Below are 13,013 nucleotides of genomic sequence, written 5' to 3' on the forward strand. Positions count from 1 at the left end.
AGCGCAAATTCTTTGGATATGTGTTTTTTTAGCCATTAAAAAAGTACATTTTTAAATCATCTCGCCAGTGAAATACTGAAACACGATAAAGTAGTATTTAATTCCTCATTGCTTTACCTGTTTTTTAAATTTCATTTGTAAGTTTAACTACTTATGCGGCATTTTCTAGAGTCCTGACACATATCTGATGTTTATCGTTTTTAAATTTAGAGCTATTGAATTTAATTCTTCGAATATTTTTTAGAAATTGTCATTTTCTTTTTAGATGATGATCGTGCCTTTGCATTCGTTCGTGTTCTGGCCGGTGATGAAATGAGCAAGAGAAAGAAATTCGTCCTTCTTACATGGGTTGGTGCCAATGTCAGCACGCTCAAAAGGGCGAGAGTCTCCATTGATAAAGCTCTAGTAAAACAAGTCATACAGGTGAATTACTACAAATAAACATTTTTTAAACTATCATACATTTCAGGCATAAGCATCGCAGGGATCCAATTTTTGCCTGCGATTATATTAAAATACAGAGTCACAATAATTCTCCAACATAATTTTTTTTTCTATGGGCTAAATATCTGCAAAAAGATTAATTATTTTTATCTCTATCTTGTTTTATCTTTGAGTTTTAATCAATAATGGTTCATGAAAATTTTATTTCCTTGAAATATTGAGACGGACTTAGAGATATTTCTAATTATTAAGGGGGCATATAACCACTGTACAATCAATTATTCCTCAACTAGAAATTTCAAGCTTATAAATTATTCCTCAACTAGAAATTATGTTAAATTAAACAAGAAATTTTTTCGCATAAAACAGATGAAATTGTAGAAAAACTTCTAAAGTTTTAAAAAACTGTCTTTAAAATTCGTGGCTCTGGCCTTAAATATGCCTATTAATTAATCCAAATGCTTTAAGTTACTAAGTCAGAAACAAAAAGCTTTTTTCTGAATAAACACATCTTTTTTCCACCGATTTGAATATAACCTACCTGGAAATACTCTCTATATTGTTATGCATATTTATTTTGTTCATTCAATTTTGTCTGCAGATTCATTTTTGCTTTTTTCGTTCTCTTTTTGGGTACTTTGGTTAGATGAATTTTATAATTTTATGCAAGATAATTTTATGAAAAATTCATTTCCTATAAGTTTTATTTGTTAACTGTCAAAACTTTATTTAAATGTAAGTTTTATAAATTGTTATTTCATTTGAAACTAAATTTTAAATAACAAAATAAAAAATTAGAGTGAAAACGGCTAAATAGTTTTAGAGTAATGAAATTTTTTAAAAAGTTGTATTTTAAATTTTTTTGTTCAAATTTTGAATATTGTCTGCTAATATGTCATTAAAAATTATGTAAATATTTGTATATCTTTCAAATTAACCATTATTAAATTACCTTAAGATGAGATTCTTTTGAATGACAAAATACATAAAAATTAAATGTAACATTAAGGGGCTCACACTTTTAACTGTAACCAAATTTTAAGATTCGAGAATCTAATCTTGTCTAAAAAAGAATTAAATTAGAGAAACAAAATTATGTCCAATTTTGTACCTTTCAGAATTTCAACTTAGTTTGTGAAGATTCATTCCATCATAAATTATTTTATTTATTTATTTTGTCACTACACTCATATCATTCAGATCCCGGAAAGCAAAGGAGATATTAAAATAATCAAAAACCAATTTTATTTGTGTAGTTGGAATAGGAAAGCACTTGCCCTTTTGCTAGAAACAACCATTAAGCCACATTCTCTAATAAACTGCTTTTGTCTCAATACTAATCTTTTCTCTGCTTTTACAAACTTTAATAGGGATTGGTCAAAATTGAAAAACATTTTTGTTCTTTCTTACTTCAATATAGACCCCTAATATACTTACTATTTTGGAATCCTTTTTTTTTTCTTCCTATAAGGAGTCCAAAACTATATAAAATTAAAGACAGTCATAGGAGAACACCTTATATATATACACACACATAGCGAAAAGTCATAATCTTGATTTTAATAGCATCATAAAGTTGTGGATCTAATAAACCTACCAAATAAGGGTCTTGGACTACGACTGTTAATATTAGAATCATCAACAGAGCATTCCGAAAATGACTGGTTTAAAAAATTACAGAAATATGGTGACTTTTTCTGGTGTTCTGAATTTTTGTTCTCATTAAATTTCAAAATTTGTTAACATTCTTCAACAGGTGGTGCTCCTAATTTAAAAAAACCGTGAAACAATGTCAGACCATTCTAACTTAAATATTTGTATTGGTGTCTGAAAACTTTGTCCTCAGACTACATTGGTGATTGTAAAAACATTGTTTTATAATTTTCTTTAAGTTAACAACACCATCTGTTGACAAACTTTTATCTCCTTTTGAGATGGGGAAAGAAAAACTAGTTTCCTAAGTAGAGCACAGAAATACTTACAATTCTTATTCAGTAACATTTTTGAGACTCTGGGTAGATATAAGTTAAATTTTATGTATATCTGTTACAAGAATCCACAAAAATTAATATAAGATATTTCTCTATATTACAGAATTTCGCTGTAGAATTGCAGATAGAATCTCCAGATGAGCTTTCAGACGAATATCTGAGAATGGCAGTGGACAAAGTTGGGGGAGCAAATTATGGAACTGGTACGAGAAGTTGAGGCTGGACCTTTTGTATTTTGTATCCGTTTTCAAATTTGTTTAATGAGCTGTCTGTAAGATTTATATAACTGTATAATTTTGTCATCAGAATGTTTGTAATCTATTCAGAACTTTCTGGAATAAAGCGCGTTATATACTTAACAAATTGCTTCTTTATCGTTTAATTCTAGGGTAAGAAGTAAAACTCTATATATCGCTCTCAATAATATTTTTTATAAAAATGAACATCAAATATTTCAAAGATTACGCCTAAACTGTATGGTTTAAGGCTAATAAAAATTTGCAAAAATTTAAATTATCGCTTGATTTTAATTATTTTCAGTTAAATAATTTATAATCATCATCACAATCTGATACCTATGTTAGTAAAAGGCAGCTTATGGGAAAATTTTCATTTCCTGGGTTTTCTCTTATACATATTTACGGATATGCCAAAATACTATCAAATATTATGGCAATATTATTTAGAACTATATTTCCATACTTAGGATCACTGAAATGATAATTTTGATAGAACATTCACTATCAATTGATATTTAGTAAAGGTCTGGTTTCTTAGAACTAGCGCCTTATCTGGGCGTCAGCGGAAAGTTGAAGTAGAGCTGACGCCAGAAAAATACTTTTTTTGTTAGCTCAGCGTGAGCAGACATTATCTCTCATTGCGCATGCGTTAATAACGTAAACAAATATTTATTTTGAATTTGTTATTGTCGACCAGTGTTTTAGAGAACAAATAATGACTTTGTCCAAGAAAAAACACATTATAGCTGAGCTAAGAGAAGCTATGTTTAATGTCAAAATCAAAATCTTGTCTGATTTCAATGTGCTGTTGGATGTTGTCCTCCATTGCTTCTGTGGTTAACGTCACGTTGTAATCCAACTGCAGTTGAGTTGGACGGCAGTTGTAGTTCAAGATGAGCGTTCGATGACGTATGCTATCAAACTCACAAATGGACCAATCAGAGGTTAGCGCTGATTTCCAGCTGACGGCGTCCTGTACTAAGAAACCAGGCCTTAAGGAATATTTCTCGCATACACCAAAGAAATTATGTGATTGTTGACACTCTTAGCATTCATGATAGAAATGCAACATCAAAACAAAATATTTTGAGAAATACTTTATTATTTATAAAAATTAGTTTTCACAGTTGAAATTTCAACATGAAAAATAGCAAATTATATTAAGCAACAGTCTTACAACAGATGAAGCTTTGCAATAATTGAAAATTACTAAAAATTGTTCATTGGAATTGATTATCTGGAAGGCTCTAGGATATTTGATATTCATTTATCATTTTCTAGCTTGAAAAATGGATTTGTCTTCATCTCCAAATTGTGGTGCTAATGTTTGTAACATTTGGCAGTCTGATGCAGTAGCAAATAAAGTTGATAACAAAGCAACTCCATATCCTGTGGCCCTTTCACCCTATTAACAATCATTAAAATATATGTACAATTAGAAGTGTAAAGCAGTTTTATGGCTATAGAAATGATGAGAAACACTTACTGAATATGAAACTTTGGACATATCAATGTGAATCCAATTTCCATCAAAATCAAATCCAATGTGTGAACCAATAAAAAGACCTGCACATGCTGAAGCAGCATTACTTGCATCCTAAAATAGAAACAATAACTTTATTTAAATAAAGAGAAAGCATGAACTTTTCAGAAGAACTTTTTTTATTTGCTAGCTTGTATTTTTTGTAAATTAATTTTTCATTAAAAAAAAACAGTACTTTACTTTAAAATCTTAATCATACATTATTAATATTCAGTGGTATTATAGAACTACATTGTTTCTGGAAAACACTTAATAATAGAATACTTGTATCACCACTTAAAAAAAAAAAAAAACATTATAAAAGGATGCTATTCACAAATGGGTGTAAAATTATAAATTTTTCATGAAAGACTAATTTGATATAAATTAGATGCTATAAGAATGTTCTGAAATGTCAGTTGATTAACACTAGAAACACCTATATTGCCCGAAAGAATAAATATTAACAATAATAAAATTATATGTTGTACAAAAAGTCATAAAATTCTAAGAAATTGTGTCATCATTGTTTTTCTAATTGAAATTAAAAATCAGTCAAAATGACTTCCTTGGGCAATCTAGTGTTAACATAAGAGACAAAACAATTTTTAAGAAAGTTAATTAAAATTACAAAAGCCTTACCGCTACAGCATTTTTCATGTCAGCCATGCAGCTATGAAATTCATTAAAATGAATCTCAGGTGTATAGGGAAGAGGATGGATTAGATCTCCAGAATTTTTTCCAGCTCGAACAGTGGCCTTTTCCCATTCTTCACTATTTGTTAATAATGCAGCATGGTATTTACCTGTCGATATTCCTTGAGCGCCAGTTAAAGTTGCCATGTCTAATATAGTTGTAGCACATAAATCTTTTTTAGCATAAAATACCTACAAAATTTAAAATCCACTTACTTAAAACCAAGTTCAAAATATTTACTACAACTTCATTTGAATATCATAAAAAAACATTAGCATTAAGCCAGATCATTGATGATTTATGACTTAATATTGAAAGTACAAAATAATGGGATTATAAACTATAGTGATTCACTCACAAGAAAAAAAAAAGTAGAATGAAGTATGTAAAATATATTATATAATTTTAGGGATAAAAAAAAAATCTGTTTTTTAAAGGCCTTTTATTTATGTTACGATTGTTTTGCGTAATTTTACATGACATATCAACCAAAACATTTTGAAATGCAAGTTTTTAGAAATGGTTTAATTTCAAAAAACTTAAACATTAAGTACCAAACCCAATTAAAACATGAAGAAATTTAAAGCCTGGTTCCTTTTGAAATAACAAAAAAATTTGTTTCCCCATTAAAATCTACCAATTTATCACAACTTTTTTTCCCCTTTAATGAACAGGTAGGCTAAATTCAGACACTAATAACTACTGTAATTAAAAAATGTGCCTACAGATAAAATTTTATATCACAGTTACACATCTAATTTTGTTCCCATATAATAAAATCAGTTTCAATTGTATTTTGTCCAAAGTAATTTAAAAAACACTTACCCCATCTCCTAAAACAAGGCGACCTTCAGCATCAGTATTATTTACCTCTACAGTCCTAAAAATAGAAATTTTATAGCAACCTCACATCAACTGAATATAGCTAATTTATTAATACATTACAATCATTCAAAATTTTGTAAACAAAATAAAAAAAATGGTCTATTATGATCATTTGGCTCAAAAATGGTTTGAAAACCATTCCGATGTTGATTTTAAATCAATATATAACAAAACTAATCACATGTTCATGATGCCAGTCAAGGATGAAATGTTAGCATATTACAAAAAATAAATTAAAGAACATTTTATAAAGATAGAAAAACTACTTTGTAAACTGTAAAATTGATTAACTAACAATATTAATGTTTAAGTGCTATTTTCTGTGTTATGGGAATTATGAAAAATTTAACAGGCAAATAGCATAATAGCAAAAGATATAATAAATAAAATAGTAAATATATATATATATATATATATATATATAGAACAAAAAAACTTTACATACTTCTTATTTTGCCTTGCTAGAAATATTAAAATTAAATGAACTTTTTCAACTAAATTGACCTTGCTACAAATTAATTTTCGATCCATTTGGATTATTATAAGATTTTACTCCTTTTACTGAATTTCTTTGGGTGTTAAAATATTTTAATCAAAGCATTAAAATCAGAGCTGCGACAATCAATGTTCAGTTTTTCTCTTAATATTATTACAATCATTTCAACAATTTTATAATATAATTAAATTAACATAACTTATTTCAATAATTTTTTAAAAATATTTAGCCTATATGGAATATATTTTAAAAGATTCAAAATACTTTAAATAATTTCATAATTCAGGCATATAACATTTATAGTTAAAAGAATTAGAGTAATAGTTGTCCAAGATGTAAAGTTATTTACATAAATAACTAATTTTTCATTGCAGGATAATGTAACAGAGGCATCCTAAAATGGGTCATTAACTATATAATTATTTATAAATTAATGAATAGAAAGAAGTTGTTGAAATGCTAATGTAGATAAAACAGTGTTTGCATAAAATAATTGTAAAAAGAACTCAAAATATTTTTTTGCAAGATAATTTAACATTAATAAAAGGAAACAGTTATGTAAAAGTTTTAAAATAATTATCATATTAATATCTATTTATAAATTAAAAATAATTAATTAATAATTTGATTTACCTACTAATGGCATTACTTGATTAAAAAATATACAAATTGGAAATATTTTTGAAGTGAATGAAATTTTTAATTATGTAATATCTTATCGCTTTAGTTTCTTGAGATTATTTATTCAACTAATGGCATATTTCGAATCTAAAGTGTATAGTTCGATATGAACTCAAAAATTCCCAGTCATTCAAAAATAAATGCAGATTTTGAATTGGAAGGGTGGCAGGTAATTGTAAATAATATACTATCTTATATTAATGCTAATCAGCTATCTACAAAACAGTCAGATTAGAAAATTAACTATAATCATTTTGTGACTCTTGAGTTTATTAAGGAATCCTATTCCTCAAAGGTAATTTGGGATTTAAACTTACTTTCCAGAATACATGGTAATTATATCGTCAGGTCTAGTGGATTTGGGACCCACAGCATTTTCTGCAAGACAAAAAATGGCATGAAGATTTTCTTTGAAGCCCTTGAATGAAAGAAAAATACTTGTAGATTATTTTTGAAGTAAAATGTAAAAACACACAAACTTACACAAGAGTCTTATAAAATAATATTTTATTAAAATATTATGTACAGTAAAAATTTGAATTATTTAAAGTAACTACAAATGATCAGATTTGTTAGAAAATTACGGATTCATTAGACAATCGATCAAGTATAGCGAAACTTATTTTTTATCAGATACACCTGTATTAAGATTTAAGTATTAAAACATTTAGGCTGCTATGACGTAATATAATTATCACACATTCTGGATTATTAAACACAGATCACAAGGTTAGATAAGTTCAATAGAGTTGACAGCAAAGTCTTAATAATTTTTTTTAAAAAACTTATTTTTTCATAAACTGTTATTTATATAATATATTACATTTGATAACTGATTTAATGACCTTAGCTAGCTGCCCAAATGAAGAAGGGCACGCACACATGGCACAGCTATAAGCTCTCGAAGAAAGGTCTACAGGCATGGCCAGAGGAACAAACAGAATCAAGTTCATTTGTCTAATGAAACTGAGCTGTTATCAGTCCATATTGATGTGGGGGGGGGGATTTTCGGGCCAAATATTTAGCACTTGTGTTTAATCGAAGGAGGGCATTGAAACAAGAGATCGCTATTGTGAACATATCACAAACAACTCAACAAATAAATACTGGACTAATTTAGATAAAACCATGTGCTACTTTCAATTAGGTAACTGACAAAATTATAGACATGAATGCTAATATGCGCAAGTAACATTTAAAATTAAATGTAATAAAGATGAAGATATTAAAGAAAAATAGCATGCTTAGAACAGTTATTTTCACTAAATAGCATAAGTGTAGAGAACTACCATGTCTAAACAGGAATAAAAAAAAGGAGGCTAATACAGAATACCAATATGGAACTGAAAAAACAGTGAGATAGTGAAAGTGAATGAACAAGGGTAGCTTTTAAGCAGTGTGTGTGCGTATGATTTGTACCCAGCTAATTAGAACAATAATAATGCTGCGGATTCAGATCAATGCTGACAAGGGCAGCAAGAACAATATGAACACATAAACGGGTGAGCTTGTGTAAGAAGATAAATATACAAAGCCCAGCTGGCATGCTTAAATATAAAAATAGATGTATGTTCCAATACTTCTATGAAATTAGTGTTGAAAATACTACGGAGGATATTGTTTTAAGAAGATAAGTATTAGAAGTTTCATTATAGAGTATACATTTCATTACACAGCATAAGTGTCCAGATGCAATGAGATAAATTAATAAAAAATTAAGGTCATACTATTTCTTTTACTGTTTAAACAAAAAACAATTAATAAACAAGATTAGCACGAACTATCTACTATGGATTGTTGCATGACAGTAATATATATATATATAAAAATAAAAAAAACATAACTTAAAAAGAATGGGGTAGTTAAAAAAAAGGGAAAGTGAGTCAAGCTATAAAATAATTGTATAGCTCTGTTGAATAATACCAAATATTAAGAGGATTGCTATACCAAAGGAGCACTTCATAGCAAATTCTCTTTCACTTACATAAATAATTTAAAATTTTAAATATATATATTAAAAAAAAATGAGTTTAGTCCTAGAGTAAATCATGAAGTTTCAAATTGTGACGAACTTTTTCTTTCTTCAAAATATGAAAATGTGGACAAGTAATCCTGCATTAATTTGTTTGCATTTTGATTTTTTTTTAAAAAAACATTTTTTTTCAGCACTTGAAACTTCATGGTTTAATCTAAGTTAACCTGAACACACTTTTTCTAAACTTTTGGGGTTAAACAAAATTTGCCATGAAAAGTTTCTCCTGTGGTATTACATCCTCTTCTTGGAGAGAAACAGACAATCTAACTAAAAAGATAAAACAAAGTTACTAATCAAATAAACTGTACCATTGAAACTGTGACATAAAAAGCTCCTAGAATGGCAGCTGCTCCACCACAATCCCTCTTCATTCCAGTCATTGAAGACTAAAACAAATTTGAAACATTTCTATTGAAATACATATCTATAATATATATATATACATGTAGTATATTATATATAAATTACTATGGTTAAATAATACTCAGTAACTCAGTAAGAAATTATTACTCAGTAAGAAATTACATAGGTTAGAATTATATTACTACTACTACTAATGGAAATACTTAAATTATTTTTGGAAATGATTGAACAGAATCTTTGCTATATCTTTTTGATGAAAAAAAAAAAAAAAAAGGAAAGGTAAAAAAATAAATAAAAAAAAGGCATTTGTAAACAATGAAGGTACAATTTTAGTTTCGTTTTAGATCATCATTTAATAATTTTTTTTTTGGTGCTACATCTCAAGTGGGTACCTTACCAAAGCATATAACACTAGATCATTTTTGTAAATAAGGAGCTCTTAATGTTTAACTTTTAAAGCAAGATGTATATAAAAAAAAAGAATATTCAATATAAATATCAAAACTCAATTACATAATTGAGGGTACCATCTCATAGTTTAAAAACAATTTTATATTCAATTTATTGAATATATATTGTTCTTGAACTGTGAGATGGTACTCTAACCCATGATCAAGGCACATTTAATGTCATCACTGTAAGCCAAAAGCATTATATATCAAAATGAGCCTCACTGAGTTTTGAATCTGGGCACTCTAACATTCTTCTTGTTTAACTTTAAAATTTGGTTACAAAGTAAAACCTGAATTTGTCTATTTAAATACTACAGCAAATAAATCAATCAATTATATTTACTTAAAAAGTAGTTAAATCTTCCTGACATCTTATTAAGTTTTCTAATATGATTTTTATCCATGTACAAAACCTTAATATATCAGATTATTAATCAAATTTAGTAATCAGGGGTAAAAATTACTAATGACAGTTTAATAAAAAAAAAAAGCCTCACTTTAAATTAACAAATGAGTCCCATACAAAAATTCAGGTATGTTTGTTAATTATGTAACTGAAAATAATAAAAAGCAAACAAAACACTGAAATGAAAAAAATAAAAAAAGTTTTTACCCTAGACTTTATGCAGAGACCACCTGTATCATAAACAATGCCTTTTCCAACCCAAGCAATGGTTTCTTTTGCATTTGGAGGAGTATGACTAAGAACTGCTAGTGCGGGTGGGTGCTCTGCAGCTCTTCCAACAGAATAAATACCTAAACAATTAAAACAAGCTAATTTAAAAAGTTCTTTTTAATTGGAAAGAGATACAATAATTAGTTATAACCAATTCGCATTATTTGCACACTGTTTAAATTTTACTGTTTTACTGTTAAATTTACTGTTTAAATTTACCCAAATAATTAAATTTATTCTTTTTATTGTATCATATTTTTAATCTTATTAGTTATTTAAAAGTTCACAAAAAGTTCAAAACCTTAACTACAGCTCAGTTTTCTAGACAAAACTCATAGCTATTGAGGCTGCTTTGAATTATCATGTCAATAAGGTTGTCAATACTAACATCTGAGCGACATACAAAAATTCTATTCATCAACTGGGGACAACATGCTGACAGACAAACCTCAGAGAAATGCCCTTGTACGCAAGTGACTAACTCAGTGCTGCTTTGATAAGATCAAGCAGTAGAAGCGAATAAGCTGCTTTTTCTTAACCCTACAGACCTTGCATCTTTGACAGAAATGCAATTTAACTCAAGCCACTTGCTCGTAGATTAAATGCATTGGTTGCCAGAAGAGCCCTGAAGTTATTCTTCTTTGTTTGAAAACTAATAAATTCATAAACTTTATTCAGATGTTGCTGTATATGAAGTAGTTAAAGAACAACAAAAACTAAAGCATTATAAAGTAAATCAATAATCATCATAGAATTTTAAAATTTACCTCCAAGACCTCTCTTATCTAGTTCTTCTCCTTGAATAACTTCTAATTTGGCACTTAATTTATCAGCAACTAATTTTATTTCCTAAAAGGAGAAAGGCTTTAGATTACAGCTGATTATTTCTTTTGAAAATAGTTAAAACTCTTGTAATTATCACTAAAAAAAATTCTATTCAAATTTTTTTTAGTTCATTCCACTCAACACCTTTCTCAAATTACTTTAAAATTGATAAAAACTCATTGCAAAATAAATCAACATCAATTATTAAAAAATTTATATATAATTATAAATTTTAATTTAAAATAATTGAAAGGTATTTTTGATTTTAAAAAATTTCATTTCAAAATATATTTTGATAGGAAGTGTATGTGGATAAAAAAATGTCCTGTCCTCTCCATAGTTGTCCTCATACATATATAATAAATACAATGCAAAACTTATTTATTATAAGATTTGAACTTAGCTAAAAGTTCCGTCATTTAGAAATCTTAAAACAATTGTTCATTTATGCATGTGACAAATATAAAGAAAATTTTCTTTTTGAATCTAAAAGCGGAATCTATGAGTTCATAGCTTATTATAATTTTCATACATTCCATTTGTTTAGTAAGCCTATCTTTTAGAATCAATCCTCTCTTTATATATTAGAACATGAGTAGAATTCACTCAGATAATAATAATAAATATTGTTATTAAAGTAAGTGGTCAAACAAGCAGTAACTGGGCTTTAAATATCCAAATACATAAGAGAATATTTGATGCAAAACCAAATGTTTCTTGAATTGAATCAAGATTCTTTTTTTTCAAGATGTGTATCAAAAGTTTTCAACAAAAAATAAGAACTTTCTTTGCACAAAAAATTACAATTAGTTTAACTTAAATTTAAAAAAAAGTTATTGGGTGCATTTTTTAAAATTTGAACAAAAATTATTTATAAATTTATATTCAACAAAATTATTTACAAGATTAATATTATTCGTCCTGCTAAATTGATAAAGACATGTAGAAAATTAGGCAAACTAAGAAAGCCTTTATAAATTCATATAACAAATGTAAATTAGTGAATGGTCCCTATAATTAAATTTCTATTAAAATTTGTAATTTGGTTCAGTATTCTTGTAATGTAATGATGACAATTTTTTCAATAAATTTGAAACAAGAATACAATTATTATTAATGCTAAACATTTTAATCAAAAGTAAATTATTATATGATATATTCATCACATTTAACACATCTGATAATGCATTTTTTATTTCAATTACTTTTAAATCTCATGATAAAAGATATATTATTTTTAAATGACAAATCTGAATCATGCATAAGATTGCAATCAGCAAAATTCGAGAGATTTTCGGTTCAAAGGGTGGAAGATGAAGCCTGAAATAGAGAATCTCTTACAAAATACAGCAGACTTGTAGGTGTGAGTGCAAGAAACCTGCAAGAGGTCCCTAGAATCATTCATCCAGGATGTAAAATGATAGTTTTCTTTTAAAGCAGGCAACTAAATATGAAAATAGACTGTGGTTGAACTGTTAAAACAATTACAGGGTTCATGCTCTACTATAAAAATAAAATTCAAGTACTTTTCAAGGACTTTTTAAGACTTATTATAAAATTCTCAAGGACTTAAATTTTAGTTAAAGATAGACTAAAATTTAACATTTTAAACTAAAATGTTTTGACGATAAATGTTAGTCGATAATAGCAGTACTGAAAAATAAGACTTCCATTGCTCTCTCTTGATTTCGGAAAGTGATCTAAGTA

At 27.4% G+C, this 13,013-nt stretch overlaps 2 protein-coding genes across 2 annotated transcripts in view; one reads left to right on the forward strand and one right to left on the reverse strand.

Annotated features, from left to right (window-relative positions):
- Positions 1 to 2,798, forward strand: part of LOC107450911 (coactosin-like protein) — a 34,302-nt gene extending 31,504 nt beyond the window's left edge. The window contains exons 3-4 of the mRNA XM_016066857.3: positions 266 to 423; positions 2,539 to 2,798. Coding sequence (XP_015922343.1) covers positions 266 to 423; positions 2,539 to 2,652 — 272 coding nt within the window. The 3' untranslated portion in view covers positions 2,653 to 2,798. The remainder of the gene's footprint in view (positions 1 to 265; positions 424 to 2,538) is intronic.
- A 958-nt stretch (positions 2,799 to 3,756) lies between these two features.
- Positions 3,757 to 13,013, reverse strand: part of LOC107450897 (granny smith) — a 19,363-nt gene continuing 10,106 nt past the window's right edge. The window contains exons 5-12 of the mRNA XM_016066830.3: positions 11,249 to 11,330; positions 10,419 to 10,561; positions 9,299 to 9,376; positions 7,273 to 7,373; positions 5,719 to 5,773; positions 4,839 to 5,084; positions 4,161 to 4,271; positions 3,757 to 4,079 (exon numbers count right to left, since the gene is read on the reverse strand). Of these exons, the coding sequence (XP_015922316.1) occupies positions 3,945 to 4,079; positions 4,161 to 4,271; positions 4,839 to 5,084; positions 5,719 to 5,773; positions 7,273 to 7,373; positions 9,299 to 9,376; positions 10,419 to 10,561; positions 11,249 to 11,330 (951 nt within the window). The 3' untranslated portion in view covers positions 3,757 to 3,944. The remainder of the gene's footprint in view (positions 4,080 to 4,160; positions 4,272 to 4,838; positions 5,085 to 5,718; positions 5,774 to 7,272; positions 7,374 to 9,298; positions 9,377 to 10,418; positions 10,562 to 11,248; positions 11,331 to 13,013) is intronic.

The sequence above is a fragment of the Parasteatoda tepidariorum genome, chromosome 1 (genome assembly GCF_043381705.1).
Source record: "Parasteatoda tepidariorum isolate YZ-2023 chromosome 1, CAS_Ptep_4.0, whole genome shotgun sequence".
NCBI classification, from domain to species: Eukaryota; Metazoa; Arthropoda; class Arachnida; order Araneae; family Theridiidae; genus Parasteatoda; species Parasteatoda tepidariorum.